General features: G+C 40.9%; 1 protein-coding gene across 3 annotated transcripts in view; it reads left to right on the top strand.

Moving 5' to 3' along the window:
- SLC33A1 (solute carrier family 33 member 1) overlaps window positions 1-17,571 on the top strand; it is a 31,413-nt gene that overhangs the window by 2,039 nt on the left and 11,803 nt on the right. For 2 of the 3 annotated variants that reach the window (XR_004435485.1, XM_033203494.1), the window contains exon 2: window positions 9,221-9,411. The exons of the other annotated variant lie outside the window; for it this stretch is intronic. Coding sequence is in view for 1 of the 2 variants with exons in the window: in XM_033203494.1 (XP_033059385.1) it covers window positions 9,221-9,411 (191 nt within the window). In the remaining variant the exon portion in view is untranslated. The remainder of the gene's footprint in view (window positions 1-9,220; window positions 9,412-17,571) is intronic. 3 annotated transcript variants of the gene reach the window in all.

Raw genomic sequence — 17,571 nt, forward strand, 5'->3', positions numbered from 1 at the left:
GGAAAGTACAAAAAAGTACAGGACGTTGCCTGAACTGGGTTTAGGAAATCATGCTGAGAAAGGCTGTGACTAAATTAGTAAGATTTTATTTAATTACTATGGGAAAAGGGTTTAAAAGTTTGTCCTGTAAGTAATGGAGGGTAAGGTCTAAAAAATTTCTCTGTTTCTCTGCATTAGTAAAACATGTAAGGTTTTCTCTTTTTTCTTTTTTCTTCTTTTTTTAAATTGAGATGGTTGGGGGTGGGGGGGTGTCTCACTATGTTGGCCAGGCTGGTCTCGAACTCCTGGACTCAAGTGATCCTCCCCCTCCTTGGCCTCCCAAAGTACTGGGAATTACAGGTATGAGCCACCCCACCTGGCCTAAGCTTATCTGAGGGCTTTTGTATTTTGTTTTTTTTTTTTTTAGCTTTTGTAACAACTAGAAAACAAGTAAAATGACCAATATAAGGAATAAGAATGTCAGGAATATAGTGGAATTTTTCATTTCTGTCAGTGATAATGAATTTAGGGGATTCTGTTTTGAAATTTAAGCAGCTAAACTTCTCAGCTTCTGTGCTACCTTGGAAATTCCCAGTAGAGTAAACGACCAGGTATGTGGGTGGTGGTAGGAGGTGTCACAACTATACTAATTTCCTGCAATCTCCTGCAATCTTACTCATTCTCACACACATCTAACCTTATGTACACCTCCTCAAACTGCTAGTGAGTGAGCCACTATTACTGGTGAAATGATGGTGATAGTACTTTTTCCTCAGTTGTTTGGTTGAGAGATATTATATGTATATTATATATAATTATATATATGCGCCCAGCCAAAATAAAAAAATTAATTAAAATAAAAATAAAGAAGTCAAGGCTGGGTGCAGTAGCTCACGCCTGTAATCCCAGCACTTTGGGAGGCTGAGGTGGACAGATCACCTGAGATAAGGAGTTTGAGATCATCCTGGCCAACATGGCAAAACCCCTTCTCTACTAAAAATACAAAATTTAGCTGGAAGTGGTGGCACTCACTTGTAATCCCAGCTACTCAGGAGGCTGAGTGGGGAGAATTGCTTGAACCCAGGAAGCAGAGGGTGCAGTGAACCGAGATCGCACCATTGCACTCCAATCTAGGTGACAGAGCAAGGTTCCATCTCAAAAAAAAAAGAATAAGTCAGCACAAATTAAAATCCAGTGGCATAATTTTGATCCATTAGGGAACAGTTGTGGCTAAGGGAGTATAAATATACTAATTCTTGAACTCATAACAGCATTCTGTGGAATAATGTTTTACCAATCACTCTTACATTAAGAGAAAGTTCCAATTTAGCTAATTAGCAATTTAGTTTCCATGGCCTCTTAAACCTTGATTTCACTGAGGCTTTCTCATCTTAAGTAACATCATCTCCTTAATCCTCTGGTGATATAAACATCAGTCCCAGGACAAAATGAAAAGCTGACACAAAAAGCAACAAACTGGGCCGGGCGCGGTGGCTCAAGCCTGTAATCCCAGCACTTTGGGAGGCCGAGACGGGTGGATCATGAGGTCAGGAGATTGAGACCATCCTGGTCTACACGGTGAAACCCCGTCTCTACTAAAAAATACAAAAAACTAGCCAGGCGAGATGGCGGGCGCCTGTAGTCCCAGCTACTCGGGAGGCTGAGGCAGGAGAATGGCGTAAACCCAGGAGGCGGAGCTTGCAGTGAGCCGAGATCGCGCCACTGCACTCCAGCCTGGGCGACAGAGCTAGACTCCGTCTCAAAAAAAAAAAAAAGCAACAAACTGGCTGGACGTGGTGGCTCATGCCTGTAATCCCAGCACTTCGGAGGCCAAGGCGGGTAGATCACAAGGTCAGGAGATCAAGATCATCCTGGCCAATATGGTGAAACTCTGTCTGTACTAAAAATACAATAATTAGCCCGATGTGGTGGCATGCACCAGTAGTCCCAGCTATTCAGGTGGCTGAGGCAAGAGAATCGCTTCAGCGGGGGAGGCGGAGGTTGCAGTAAGCTGAGATCGCACCACTGCACTCCCGCCTGGGCGATACAGCCTATAAGACTCCATCTCAAACAAGAAAAAAGCAACGAACTGGTAACAGGATGCATTCACAAAGTATTTCTAGACAGTGAATTATCATTATTATTATTATTCTGAGATGGAGTCTCACTATGTCGCCCAGGCTAGAGTGCAGTGGTTGTGATCTCAGCTCACTTCAACTTCCCCCTCCAGGGTTCAAGCTATTCTGCTGCCTCAGCCTCCCTAGTAGCTGGCATTACAAGCATGTGCCACCATGCCTGGCTAATTTTTGTATTTTTGGTAGAAATGGGGTTTCACCACGTTGGCCAGGCTGGTCTTGAACTCCTGACCTCAAGTGATCTGCCGACCTCGGCTTCCCAAAGTGCTGGAATTACAGGTGTGAGCCACTGTGCCCGGCCTTGACTTGTTACTTTGAATTTTTTTTTTTTTTCCTGTGGAATTTGAACTTTGTTCTGCAGTAGATTCTAAAACTAGCTTACTTTTTAATTCAGCTGTTTATATCTGTAGTAGACTGCTGTTTCTGGTTCAAACATTTTAGTTGAAAGTTAAAATTCCTATAGTTTCATTCTCCTTTTTATGACTGAACATACCACATTTATAACATTGTTCTTCCTGGAACTTAGGATAACCAAGAAAAACCAGTGGTTTTGAAAAAGTTATATAGCACACGAAGAATTATATGAAGGAAATATAATTGCTTAGGTGATTACAGAGGTGCTAAGCACTGAGGCAATGTTTAGAAAATCCAAGTATTGAAAGGAAGCATAATTGTTTATTGTTTTTTGTTTTTTTAATTCTAAAATATGTTCTGGCCAGGTGCAGTGGCTCACACCTGTAATCCTAGCACTTTGGGAGGCTGAGGCGGGCAGATTGCTTGAGCTCAGAAGTTCAAGACCACTCTGGGCAACATGGCAAAACCCCGTCTCTACTAAAAATACAGAAAATTAGCCGGGTGTGGTGGCGCATACCTGGAATCCCAGCTACTCAGGAGACTGAGGCACTAGAATCACTTGAGCTGGGGAGGTGGAGGCTGCAGTGAGCCGAGATTGCGCTACTGCACTCCAGCCTGGGTGACAGAGTGAGACTCTGTCTCCAAAAATATAAATAAATAGAAAATAAATAAAATACTATCTGTAACAGTTTTGATTGTTACAGATAAGTGGAGATGGAATATATTGGGTAGATAGATAATGTAAATGTGTCATCTGAGTTGGAGGGACAGAGATAATTTGAGAAATCCATGCCCCTCTAAAGGTGAGGAGTATCAACTCTAGTAAGTTGTAGTTTTGTGATAATAGGATCCCAAGATTGCTAGATCTTTTTTTTTTTTTTTGAGATGGAGTCTCACTCTGTCGCTAATTTTGTGTATTTGTAGTACAGACGGAGTTTTACCATGTTAGCCAGGATGGTCTCAATCTCCTGACCTCGTGATCCACCCGCCTCGGCTTCCCAAAGTGCTGGGATTACAGGCATAAGCCACCCCACCTGGCACGATTGCTAGATCTTAGGAGTATTCAAGAGAAACTAGAAATTCCTTTTTTATTTCCTGATTTTAAAAATACTTCTTAGGCTCATATAAAAACATGTCTTTAGCTGGGCACAGTGGCATGCATCTGTAGTTCCAGCCACTTGACAGACTGAGATGGGAAGATCATTTGAGGCCAGGAGTTTGAGGCTGCAGTACATTACAGTACTGTCTGTGAATAACCACTACACTGCAGCCTGGGCAACCTAGCAAGACCCATCTTTAAAAAAAAAAAATCTATCTAATCTATCATCTATCTATCTGCCATCTATCTAATCTAATTTATGTCTTCAGGCCACATCTAGCCTGTAAACTGGTAGTTGAGGCCCTCTCCCTCTAGTATAAGTAGTAACAATTAGAAGTGATTGGAATAGGGAGCAACATATTTGGGTTTAGGAGCAGGGAGCAAGATGGTCTAATGCCAGAGAAGAGAGCTAAAGATACTAAAGTTTATAAATCAGTTTGTTTATAAATAGGTATGCACATACAGGAATAAGAGAAAGTGTTGCTTTGAAAAAGTTGATGCTGTGAGTATGAATCCAGCCAAACTAATGACATTAAAAACAGTGTGTGTAAGACATTGATGCTTTAAATTAGAGAGAGGGACCATTAATTCCTACCCGATGACAGATTTCTTTGTCCTGCTTTCATAACACATAATTTATGACTCAAAATGCCTGTTAGAATTTGGAAAAGACTAATTGACCCTTTTCTAGATAGACCAGGTATTCTTATATAGGCTATAATACATTATTTAGCATTCATGTCTAGGCTTAAAATGTTACCCTATGTTCTCAGAAAGACAAGTATTCCTTTTTTATTTTTTTGAGAGTGTCTTGCTCTGTCACCCAGGCTGGAGTGTAGTGGCGCAATTTCGGCTCACTGCAACCTCTGCCTCCTGGGTTCAAGAAGTTCTCATGCCTCAGCCTCCCAAGTAGCTGGGATTATAGGCATGTGCCACCATGCCTAGTTACTTTTTGTAGTTTTAGTAGAGACAGGGTTTCGCCATGTTGGCCAGGCTGGTCTTGAACTCCTGACCTCAAGTGATCCACCTGCCTTGGACTCCCAAAGTGCTGGGATTACAGGCGTGAGCCACTGTGCCCAGCCTATGTATTCTCATTAATGTCATCTCCCTGTAATTTATTGAGTAAAATGAATTCTTTAGGAAGACACACCAAGTTTGTTTATCCTGTGCATTTGAATTTTCTTTGGCATATCACCATATGGGGAGATGGAGGTGAGAAGGGGGAGTACAAATAGCCAGTTTAAAGAAGTGTGGGAACCAGGTGCGGTGGCTCATGCCTGTAATCCCAGCACTTTGGGAGGCCGAGGCGGTTGGATCACCTGAGATCAGGAGTTCAAGACCAGCCTGACCAACATGGAGAAACCCCGTCTCTACTAAAAATAGAAAAATTAGCTGGGTTAGTGGTGCATGCCTGTAATCCCAACTGCTTGGGAGGCTGAGGCAGGAGAATCACTAGAACCCGCGAGGCGGAGGTTGCGATGAGCCTAGATTGTGCCATTGCACTGCAGCCTGGGCAAAAAGAGTGAAACTCCATCTCAAAAAAAAAAAAAAAAAGAAGTGTGGGGAAAGTATCTATGTTTCAGACCTCATGGTTGGAGCTAAAATATGAACCTTTTTTCTCAGCGGTGTCCAGTTGATAGAAAAGAGAGCTTACTTGCTGTGGGCGTATCTGAGTATCTGGATGATATAATGGAAAGCATTTCTTGCTTTAGAACTAGACCGGAGTTTGAATGCCATTTCTGGCACTTTCTGGCTTGTGATTCTGTTTCCTTGTATATAAAGTAGGAGTAATAATGCCTATTTTGGAAAGTGATTTTGGGATTTAAATGAGATGTCCTCTGTTTTTCTCAGATCTTATAATAGACACTCAGATCTTATAATAGACACACCTATAATAGACAGGTGTTAGCTATTGTACCTTTATTGGTTACTAATGAGTTGTTACATGCTCTTAATTTCTGCATTCATGAAAGCACTGGACAAGATCTTGGAGCCATGTCAGAATAGTCTGTTTTTTAGGTCTTTGCTCAAAAATCATGTTTATGGGCCGGGCGCGGTGGCTCAAGCCTGTAATCCCAGCACTTTGGGAGGCCGAGACGGGTGGATCACGAGGTCAGGAGATCGAGACCATCCTGGCTAACACGGTGAAACCCCGTCTCTAAAAATACAAAAACTAGCCGGGTGAGGTGGCGGGCGCCTGTAGTCCCAGCTACTCGGGAGGCTGAGGCAGGAGAATGGCGTAAACCCGGGAGGCAGAGTTTGCAGTGAGCTGAGATCTGGCCACTGCACTCCAGTTCGGGCGACAGAGCGAGACTCCGCCTCAAAAAAAAAAAAAAAAAAAAATCATGTTTATGAAACTTGAACATCAGCTTTGATATCTTGGTCATACATATATATACCATGTATGCTTAAGTTTATAAAATACGCAAATCAAAATTAACCAAAATGTTAATGATGAAGTATTTCAATATTTTTGGTTAAATACCTAAATCAAAACTAACCAAAATGTTAATAATGAAATATTTCCGTATTTTTGGTAATAATATTTCTTTATGGTTGTTGGCATTATAGTCTATGGATGTCTCTAGCATCAAAGCAATGTTAATAAGTCTAATAAGACTACTGGCTATCAGTTCTTAGCATTGGTCTGATTTGTGGTAATTGTATTCAAAAAACTTCTTAATATATTTCCTGGCCTCTCTGAGCTATTGGCTTTTTCATTCTTCTGCACGTGTGGGATATGGAAATCCTTTGAATTGGGGCTTTGTGACTGAACCATTGTCACTACTTCCTTCTTTTTATGTATTTTCTCCTCAAAGCACAAAGAAATTAGAAATATCTTTGTCTGGGTATAGTGGCTCACACCTGTAATCTCAATACTTCGGGAGGCTGAGGCAAGAGGATCACTTGAACCTAGGAGGTCAAGGCTGCAGTGAGCCAAGTTTGCACCACTGCACTACCGCTTGGGTGACAGAGTGAGACCCTGTCTCATAAAAAGAAAAAAAGAAATAATCTTATCTGCAAACATTGCTGAAACTTGTTTAGTTTCTTCTTCTTCTTTTTTCTCTTGGTATCAGGGAATTTAAATTTTAGATGGACTGTGTTTATTAACATTGGTAGACTATGCTAAACAAATTTTCAATTCTTTTGCCTCGAAAAATGGAACTCTTTAAGTCTTATATAATTTGACAACTTTTACTTTTCACTTAACATTAATTTGAATTTCTGGTGACAGTGAAAATAATTTATTTTTTTTCAGGGCTTGTTAAACAACTGTTTTAAAACAAATGATGAACAAAACCCTACTCAATGAGAATAATATTGTACGTGAAACTGTAAACAAGTAATTATTAATCTCATTTTGCAGATGGAAGTAAGAATGCAAAAATAGTGGACATGCCAAGTGAATGCTGTTAATAATATGTAAAATTCTTTGCTTAAACATTTATTACTTAAACTAAAAAATAAAAAAGTGGACATTAGCCTCACAAGGATAATGTTATTAATACATTGTTGTTCATTCCTTTTGAACCAGATTCCAAAATGCTAGAAATTATGTTAAGATACTATTTTATTCTGGGCATGATGGCTCACACCTGTGATCCCAGCTCTTTGGGAGGCCAAGGCAGACCATTTGAGGTCAGGAGTTCGAGACCAGCCTGACTAACATGGTGAAACCCCGTCTCTACTGAAAATACAAAAATTAGCTGGGTATGATGGCACACACGCCTGTAATCTCAGCTACTCCAGAGACTGAGGCAGGAGAATCGCTTGAACCTGAGAGGTGGAGGTTCCAGTGAGCTGAGATTGCGCCTCTGCACTGCAGCCTGGCAAGAGTGAGACTCCATCTCAAAAAAAAAAAAAAAAACATATATATATCTTTATTAGGCAGTATAAAATATGGAAAGATTGTAAGACTCAACTTCAGAAGGTTGAGATTCAAGCTCTGCCTCCATCTCTGCCTTATAGTGATTTTACCTTTGGTAAAGATTTAAGTGTTCTGAGTTTCTTTTCCTCATCTGTATATAGTAATAACACATGCTTAGCCTATTCTGTTTGCTGTGAGAATCAAATGAGATAACATATAAGAAAGGAATATTTAAATACCAAGGTGAAATTGATCTAAACAAATAATGCTATATTTCTCCCTCATAAGTGAGGTTCAAACTGTAGTGATCACCTTCAGTGAACACAGCAGCAAGAGCAAGATTCAATCTAAGGAAATACCCTGACTGAAGAATATTCTAATTGTTTTTGAGAAGAGGTGACTAGGGTCCTTGATCAGTTGTGCCACATACACCATAAAATCAAAAGTAAAAACATCTAAAATGGAGTACAAGTCTAGAATGTTTGAGCTATAATGCAAGGATTTTCTAGCCAAATCTTATTTTACAGATGAAGAGACTGAGACAGGGCTATCTAATAAGTTTTCTAGTGGCAAACTAAAATGCAATTCTCAGGGTGGTTAATGAGATACAAGTTTTGAAATTAGTTATAAGGTGTGAAATCACCATTTTACCACTGACTTAGAATGTAACTTGGACAGCTTGACCTCCCTAAACCTTCGTTTGTTCACCTGTAAATTTGGGCTGGTGATAACCTAATCTGTTGGGTTGTTGAAGTAAAGGAGTTGATACATGTAAAATGCGTAGCATATTTTTGTCATAAATGATACCTCCATTATTACTATTATTTTTAGCTGTTTAGCAGAATCTTCCAGATTTTTATTCACTCCCTCCACTAAATTTGTTCAGGGTGATAGCTAATGGCTCAACTATCTTTCACTGAAACAATTCAGACAGTACTCTTCATGTGTCCTCATTCTGCACCTACGAGTGTGACCAAATGCCTTTTGTATCATAGTATTGAGATGAGAAAGTTATTCTTAAACAGATTGAAAGCATTAGAAAATTTTAAAATACAAGGTAGAAAATCTGATGTAAATAATCACATGTTGTCAAATTTAATAAAGAACTGAAAAGGCTTGGGTATATAAGAAATATAACTGGTGTACCTTAGGGGATATGAAAATCGTTTCCCACCCCTAGCATTTTCCTTGAATAAAGTGACGTGACAGGCTTTTGTTCATTCAACTCAGTTGTACACTAAATGTAATGCCCTCCACTCCCGCCACCCCCTGCCTTTTTTGTTGTTGTCACTGTCTATTTTGGGTCTCTACGTTTAAGAGTCAGGACTCTTTTGTTCATTTCCTGTGTCTGGTACAATGCCTTGAATATAATAAAGAGGTACCTAAATGTTGACTTTTTTTTTTAAGACAAGGTCTCACTCTGTTGCCCATGCTGGAGTGCAGTGGTACAATCACAGCTCACTGCAGCCTCCACTTCCTGGGCTCAAATAGTCCTCAGCCTCCCAGGTATGGGGGACTACAGATGTGTACCACCAAGCCTGGTTAATTTCTTATTGTTTGTAGAGATAGGGTCCCACTATGTTGCCCAGGCTGGTCTTGAATTCCTGGGTTCAAGTAATCCTCCCACCTTGGCCTCCCAAAATGCTAGGATTATAGGCATGAGGCCTTGTACTTGGCTAATTTTTTAAATAACATTTTAGTTGAAAGTTACTGTATATAGAATTATTTAGTATCAATGAAATTATGTAATTCAAAAAATTAATTATAGATTTAAAACATTTTCAGATTTCCTTTTTTTCTGGGGAACTGTGTTTTTAATAACAACAACATTGGTTGCCCTTCTGAAAAAAGAAAACAAAGAAGTATCAGTAGTAAAAGAAGAAACACAAGGAATCACAGATACTTACAAGCTGCTTTTTGCAATTATAAAAATGCCAGCAGTTCTGACATTTTGCCTTCTGATTCTAACTGCAAAGGTAAGAGATTTATAAATCAAATTTATCATTTTCTTATAAGTATCATGGAATACTTTCAGTGCCTTTTTCATATCATAGGTCCTTTTCCACTACCATTAGAATTTAACAACGAAAAACAATATTTTCTGTTTATTAAATGTATTTGAAAAGATATAATGATATCAACTTTAATTTTAAAGTAAGCTAAATATCTTGGAGTATTGTAAAGAATTATGTCAATTTGAACAACTGTTAGTAAATGTGAACCTTAATGATATTAATGCTTGGAATGGAGATTAATATCTTCAGTAATCAATAGCTCTGTCTTCTTATAATCAGTATACATTTAATGTTGGAGTAATACAATTATTTACTTAAAGTGTGATGTAAAGAGATATAGGGCCAGGCGTCATGGCTCACGCCTGTAATCCCAGCACTTTGGGAGGCCGAGGCAGGCGGATTACCTGAGGTCAGGAGTTCAAGACCAGCCTGGCTAACATGGTGAAACCTTGTCTCTACTAAAAATACAAAAATCATCCAGGCATGGTGGCACGTGTCTGTAGTCCCAGCTACTTGGGAGACTGAGGCAGGAGAATTGCTTGAACCCAGGAGGTGGAGGTTGCAGTAAGCCGAGATTGCACCATGGCACTCTTAACTGGAGCAACAGAGTGAGTCTCTGTCTCAAAAATAAATAGATAGATAGATAGATAGATAGATAGATAGATAGATAGATACAGAAGTATATGAGTATTAGAAGTCAATTTTTAAAAAATCCATTGAATTATTTAAGTACTGAAAGGAAAATTATACCGTAAGAGAAATGGGGATTACTGGTGACTTTTATTCTATATTAAGGTGTCTCAGTTTTATAGTTCTAAAAATATTTTTAACACGTTAGGCTAGAATAAAGGTAAGTATATTTTGTTACAGTGAACTATTGATAGTGTTAGAGTTAATATTTCTAAAATCTGCAATCTTATAGGATTTTCATTTTATGTACTTAAATCTATGTATATAAACACTTTACATCTATCTTTTGACAGCTTTGAAGGAACCATTTTAGCCTCATTATATTCATTTTAAATAGTGAGTGTTTTTTCCTCTTAATGATAGAAGGCCAGATGTGCTGGCTCATGCCTGTGATCCCAGCACTTTGGGAAGCCAAGGCAGGAGGATCTCTTGAGCTGAAGAGTTCAAGACCAGCCTGAATATGGCGAAACAAAAAATAAAAAAATTATCTGGGTGTGGTGGCACATGCCTGGAGTGCTAGCTACTTGGGAAGATAGCTTGAGTCTGGGAGGTGGAGTTTACAGTGAGCCATAGTTGTGCCACTGCACTCCAGCCTGGGCAACAGAGCCAGGGGTCTGTTTCTCTCTTGAGACAGGGGTCTCAAGGAAAAAAAAAAAAAGAATAGGAAATTCAGAAAATGTGAAAAGTTCAAGGAGCATAACTATATATATATATATATTTGAGATAAAGTCTCACTCTTGTCTCCCAGGCTGGGTGCAGTGGCACAATCTTGGCTCGCTGCAACCTCTGCCTCCTGGGTTCTAGCAATTCCCCTGCCTCAGTCTCCCATGCAGCTGGGACCACAGGTGTGTCCCACCATGCCCAGCTAGTTGTTTTGTCTTTGTTTATTTTGAGATGGAGTTTCACTCTTGTTGCCCAGGCTGTAGTGCAATGGCCCTATCTCGGCTTACCGCAACCTCCGCCTCCCGGGTTCTAGTGATTCTCCTGCCTCAGCCTCCTAAGTAGCTGGGATTACAGGCACAGGCTGAGCTAATTTTGTATTTTTAGTAGAGATGGGGTTTCTCCATGGTCAGGCTGGTCTCGAACTCCTGACCACAGGTGATCCACCCTTGGCCTCCCAGAGCGCTGGGATTACAGGCATGAGCCACCACGCCTGGCAATTTTTTTGTATTTTTAATGGAGACGGAGTTTCACCCTGTTGGCCAGGCTGGTCTTGAACTCCTGACTTCAGTTGATCTGCCCACCTGGCCAAACAATATTATCTAATTATATCACTTAATACTTTTATCATTTAAGATACAGTATTTGCTGGATGTGGTGGCTCACGCCTTTAATCCCACCACTTTGGGAGGCCAAGATGGGCTGATCTCTTGAGGCCAGGAGTTCAAGACCAGCCTGGCCAACATGGTGAAACCCCGTCTCTACTAAAATTACAAAAATTAGCTGGGTGTGGTGGCCGGCGCCTGTAAGCCCAGGTACTCAGGAGGATGAGGCAGGAGAATTGCTGGAACCCAGGAGGTGGAGGTTGCCTTGAGCCGAGATTGTGCACTGCACTCCAGTCTGTGTGACAGAGCGAGACTCCATCCCAAAAACAAATTAATTAATTAATTTAAAAAAACAACAGTATTGACCTTCTTGGTATATTTCCTTTGAACCTCCCTTTTTTCCCTGTATATGTGTGTGTGCATGTATGTGTGTATACATATACTTCATATATTTATTTGCTCATATACTTTTATTTTATATTTTATTTTTTTTTTATTTTGAGACTGAACCTCACTCTGTTGCCTAGGCTGGAGTACAGTGGCACGATCTCCCCTCAGTGCAACCTCTGCCTCCCTTCAAACAATTCTCCTGCCTCAGCCTCCCTAGTAGCTGGGATTACAGGCACACGCCATCATACCTAATTGATTTTTGTATTCTCAGAAGAGACAGGGTTTCACTATGTTGGCCAGGCTGGTCTCAAACTCCTGGCCTCAAGTGATCTGCCTGCCTCAGACTCCCAAAGTGCTGGGATTACAGGCGTGAGCCACCATGCCCGGCCTATTTACTCATTTACTTTAAAAGTGGAATTGAATCATGCTGCATATAATTTTTTATCTTCTGTTTGTCTTATACATTTCTGTAGTATTACATATTTGAAAACATACTTCTTAGTAGCTACATGATATAGTGTGTAAATTACTATAATCTACTCATTTTTCTGTCGTATGTTTTGCTTATGTTTTTAAATTATGAAAATGCACTAGCAAATATTTTTGTGCTTTTAAGTCTGATTTTCTGGACATTTCTTTCCAGTAAACTTTTTTTTTTTTTTTTTTTTGAGACAGAGTCTCGCTTTGTTGCCCAGGCTAGAGTGAAATGGCTAATTTTTTTTTTGAGACGAGTTTTTTGTTTCCCAGGCTGGAGTGCAATGGCGCGATCTCGGCTCACTGCAACCTCTGCCTCCTGGATTCAAGCGATTCTCCTGCCTCAGCCTCCCAGGTAGCTGGGACTACAGGCATGCATCACCATGCCTGGGTAATTATTATTATTATTTTTTGAGGCAAAGTCTCGCTCTGTTGCCCAGGCTGGAGTGCAGTGACGATCTTGGCTCACTGCAAGCTCCGCCTCCCGGGTTCATGCCGTTCTCCTGCCTCAGCCTCCTGAGTTGCTGGGACTACAGGCGCCCGCCACCACTCCCGGCTAATTTTTTGTAGTTTTAATAGAGACGGGGTTTCACCGTGTTAGCCAGGATGGTCTCGATCTCCTGACCTCTTGATCCGCCTGCCTCAGCCTCCCAAAGTGCCGGGATTACAGACGTGAGCCACCGTGCCTGGCCCTGGCTAATTATTTTTATTTTTTTTCAGTAGAGACAGGGTTTCTCCATGTTGATCAGGCTGGTCTCAAACTCCTGACTTCAGGTGATCTGCCCGCCTTGACCTCCCAAAGTGCTGGGATTAAAGGCATGAGCCACCACTCCTGGCCTAATTTTTGTATTTTTGGTAGAGACAGAGTTTCACCATGTTGGCCAGGAGTGGCTGGTCTTGAACTACTGACCTCAGGTGATCTGTTTGCCTCAGCCTCCCAAAGTGTTAGGATTACAGGTGTGAGCCACCGCACCCGTCCTATTTTTTATTTTTTTTAAGATGATGTCTTGCTCTGTCTTCTAGGCTGGAGTGCTGTGGCATGATCATAACTCAGTGTAATCTCAAACTCCTGGCTTTAAGTCATACTCCCACCTCAGCCTCTCAAGTAGCTAGAACTATAGGTGCTTGCCACCTCACCCAGCTAATTTTTTTTTTTTTTTTTGAGACAGAGTCTCGCTCTGTTGCCCAAGCTGGAGTGCAGTGGTATGATCTCCGCTCACTGCAACCTCCTCCTCCTGGGTTCAAGTGATTCTCCTGCCTCAGCCCCTGGAGTAGCTGGGATTACAGGTGTGCACCACCATGCCCGCTAATTTTTGTATTTTTAGTAGAGACAGGGTTTTACCATTTTGGTCAGGCTGGTCTCAAACTCCTGAGCTGAGGCAATCTGCCTGCCTAGGCCTCGCAAAGTACTGGGATTATAGGCGTGAGCCACTGCGCCTGGCCCACCCAACTAATTTTTAAATTTTCTGTAGAGATGGAGGGTTTCATTTTGCTACACAGGCTGGCCAATAGATTATTATTATTTTTTTAAATATGTATATTTTTTTGAGATGGAGTTTCACTCTTGTTGCCTGGGCTGGAGTGCAATGGTGCGATCTCAGCTCACCACGACCTCTGCCTCCCAGGTTCAAGAGCTCCTCCTGCCTCAGCCTCCCAAGCAGCTGGGATTACAGGCATGCGCCACCATGCCCAGCTAATTTCGTATTTTTAGTAGGGACGGGCCTTCTCCATGTCTGTCAGGCTAGTCTTGAACTCTCGACCTCATGTGATCCGCCTGCCTCTGCCTTTCAAAATGCTGGGATTACAGGTATGAGCCGCTGTGCCTGGCTGGCCAGTAGATCATTAAGCGGGCAATTAGTGGGTCAATGAATGTGATATGATTGCTGAATTGCTTTTCAAAAGGTTATGCTAATTTATACTGTCTGCAGCAATATATAGGGAGGTACTTCAGTTACAACGTCTATAATACTGTTTTCTCCTTTTAAAATTCTCCCCAGTAACATCTCTCCTGTATTTTTATGTTGGATGCATATGTTCTTTTGCTCAATGTTGTATTTGTGCAATTTATCCATATTTTTATTTATAGCAGTAGTTTGTTGATCTCATTACTGTATAGTATTTCATTGTATGAATATGCCACAATTTATCCATTCTATCAACAGGTTTTTAGAGCTATTATGAGTAGTGTTTCTACAAACATTCACATATGTGACTTTTGGTGAAGATAGGTGCACATTTCTGATTGGTAAATACATAGGAATAGAATTGCTGGTTCATGTAAAATGCATAGTATTATGTACTGCCAAATAGTTTTACAAAGTTGTTATTCCAATTTTCCCTACCACCAGCAGTGTAAGAGAGTTCTGATTGTTTCACATCCTTGAAAACACATATACTATCCTTTTTTTTTTTGAAACGGAGTCTTGCTCTGTCCCCCAGGCTGGAGTGCAGTGGCGCAATCTCGGCTCACTGCAAGCTCCACCTCCTGGGTTCACACCATTCTTCTGCCTCAGCCTCCTGAGTAGCTGGGACTATAGGCGCCCACCACCACGCCCGGCTAATTTTGTGTATTTTTAGTAGAGACAGGGTTTCACCGTGTTAGCCAGGATGCTCTCGATCTCCTGACCGCGTGATCTGCCCTCCTTGGCTTCCCAAAGTGCTGGGATTACAGGTGTGAACCACCATGCCCGGCCTATATTATCTTTTTAATTTTAGCCTTTCTGGTGGTTGTGTAATGGCATCTTGTTATTGCCATATTTTGAATTTCCCTAATGACAAAAGAAATTGAGCATCTTTTGATATGATTATTGACCATTTGAATATCCATAGTTGCCCTTTTCTTTGAATATGTAAAGTTTTTGTTTCTGTTTAGATTTCATTTTTTAAGATGAGGTCTCTGTCACCTAGGCTGGAGTGCAGTGGCACCATCACAGCTCATTGCAGGCCTGACTCCTGGGCTCAAGTGATCCTCCCACCTCAGTCGCCCAAGTACAGGCATGTGCCACCACCATGCCCAGTGAATTAAAAAAATTTTTTTTGTAGAGAAGAGTTCTTACTATGATGCCCAGACTGGTCTTGAGTTTCTGGGCTGAAGCAATCCTCCCACCTCATCTTCCCAAAGTGCTGAGCTTACAGGCATGAGCCACTGTGCCAGACCAACCTTTTGTTTTGTTTTGTTTTTGTTTTTGTTTTTTGAGGCGGAGTCTCGCTCTGTCGCCCAGGCTGGAGTGCAGTGGCCGGATCTCAGCTCACTGCAAGCTCCACCTCCCGGGTTTACACCATTCTCCTGCCTCAGCCTCCCGAGTAGCTGGAATTACAGGCGCCCGCCACCTCGCCCGGCTAGTTTTTTGCATTTTTTTAGTAGAGACGGGGTTTCACCGGGTTAGCCAGGATGGTCTCGATCTCCTGACCTCGTGATCCGCCCGTCTCGGCCTCCCAAAGTGCTGGGATTACAGGCTTGAGCCACCACACCCGGCAGACCAAACTTTTTAAAATATATTTTGGATTTGAGTCTTTTATTAAATATGTGTATTACAAATATCTCCTACTATATAACTTTTAAGACTTTTAACTTTTAACATTTTAAAAGTAAACATTAAAGTCAGTTTGTATATCTTATTTTTACAAAGAGAATAAATAAAATGTAAGTGAAATTATTTTCTGTACTTAAGTGAAATATATGTTACCTTTAATTTTTTTATGGTGAAATTTGGCTCTATTCCAAGAAGTTACAATGTATACTATTTATAATTTATTTCTTTTTATTATTTTTTTAAGACCAAGTCTCACTCTGTCACCAGGCTGGAGTGCCGTGGTGTGATCTCATCTCACTGCAGCCTCCACCTCCCAGGTTCAAGCGATTCTCCTGCCTCAGCCTTCTGAGTGGCTGAGACTACAGGCGTGTACCACCACACCCAGCTAGTTTTTGTATTTTTAGTAGAGATAGAGTTTCACCATGCTGGCCAGGATAGTCTCAAATCTCCTGACCTCATGATCTGCCCACCTTGGCCTCCCAAAGTGCTGGAATTACAGGCCTGAGCCCCCGCGCCTGGCCTTATTATTATTATTATTTTTTAAATATTTGTGTGATATTGAAGTGGCCTTGTGGTCTAGGGTAGTACCTTAGGTTTGTTGTCTCACAGCCACAGAGATCAAGGACGTGGGCACACAAAGAGTGAGGTTAACAGCAGAAGTTTAGTAGGCGAGAGAAAGAGAATAGCTCTGTGCTACAGAGAGGTATCCTGGAAAAATGTGTTGCCAGATCTGTGGTGAAATGCAAGAGGTTTTATAGATGAGCTAGTGGGGAGGCGGTGTCTGATTTAAACAGGGCCTGAAAAACTGGTAAGGTCCAGATGCACCATTTACATAGGGCACGAATTTCTGGCAGCCCCCACCCTAATTTTTTATTATGCAGGTGAGTTCTCTGCCTGAGCTGCACCATGTTGCCGATTTCTTTTTTACTGTACACATGCTAACAAAAAAGAGAAGATGGAGCTTTCATGGTGGACATGCCTCCCAGGTAGCCCTTTTCTGTTGGTGCAGCTGCTGGCATTCCCCCATGCAAGCTTCCAGCTTGCTTATCTATGTTTGCATCTCAAGTTTTTCAGACTGCTCTTTGTTAGAGAAGAAATGATTTGGGGGGCTGCTTTTTGTTAGAAGGGAAGCTCTGCCAAGGATTCTTTTGCCCTCACTATCTGCCTAAATAATTTCTTTCTGCTTACTGTATCGATATAATTTCACACTTTTTGAAAATGTGTTGGCAGAACTCCTTTATATCCTTTATCCAGATTATCTGATTATTAACATTTAGCTCCACTTTCCTTATTCTGTAGATTTTCTCTATGTATATCCATTACATATGTCTTCTGAAATACTTTAGAGTAATTTGTACACATTGTGCACTTTTACCCATAAGTACCTTAAGTATGTATTTCCTAAGAACAAGTTTTCTGCTCACAAAACCACAACTCAATATCGGGAAATTTTAAATTGATATAATATTATTATCTAATTATAGTCCATATCCAAATTTTACACAATAGCAGTCTTCATAACTTTACTTTTTTTCTGGTTGGGAATCTAATCTAGGATCACACATTGCATTCAGTTGGTATGACGTTTCATTGTCCTTAATATCCTTGACATTTTTGAAGAAGACAGGCCAATTATTCTGTAGAATGGGCTTCTAGTTACATTTCTCCCATGTTTCTTGTTTGGGTTGAGGTTATACAGGTATATGAGGCAGGAAGATCAAAGAAGTAATGTTTTGATGTCTGCAGGGAATTATATTGAAAGCCATATC

This window comes from Trachypithecus francoisi, unplaced genomic scaffold (assembly GCF_009764315.1).
Source record: "Trachypithecus francoisi isolate TF-2019V2 unplaced genomic scaffold, Tfra_2.0 Lachesis_group0, whole genome shotgun sequence".
In the NCBI taxonomy this organism is placed as follows: Eukaryota; Metazoa; Chordata; class Mammalia; order Primates; family Cercopithecidae; genus Trachypithecus; species Trachypithecus francoisi.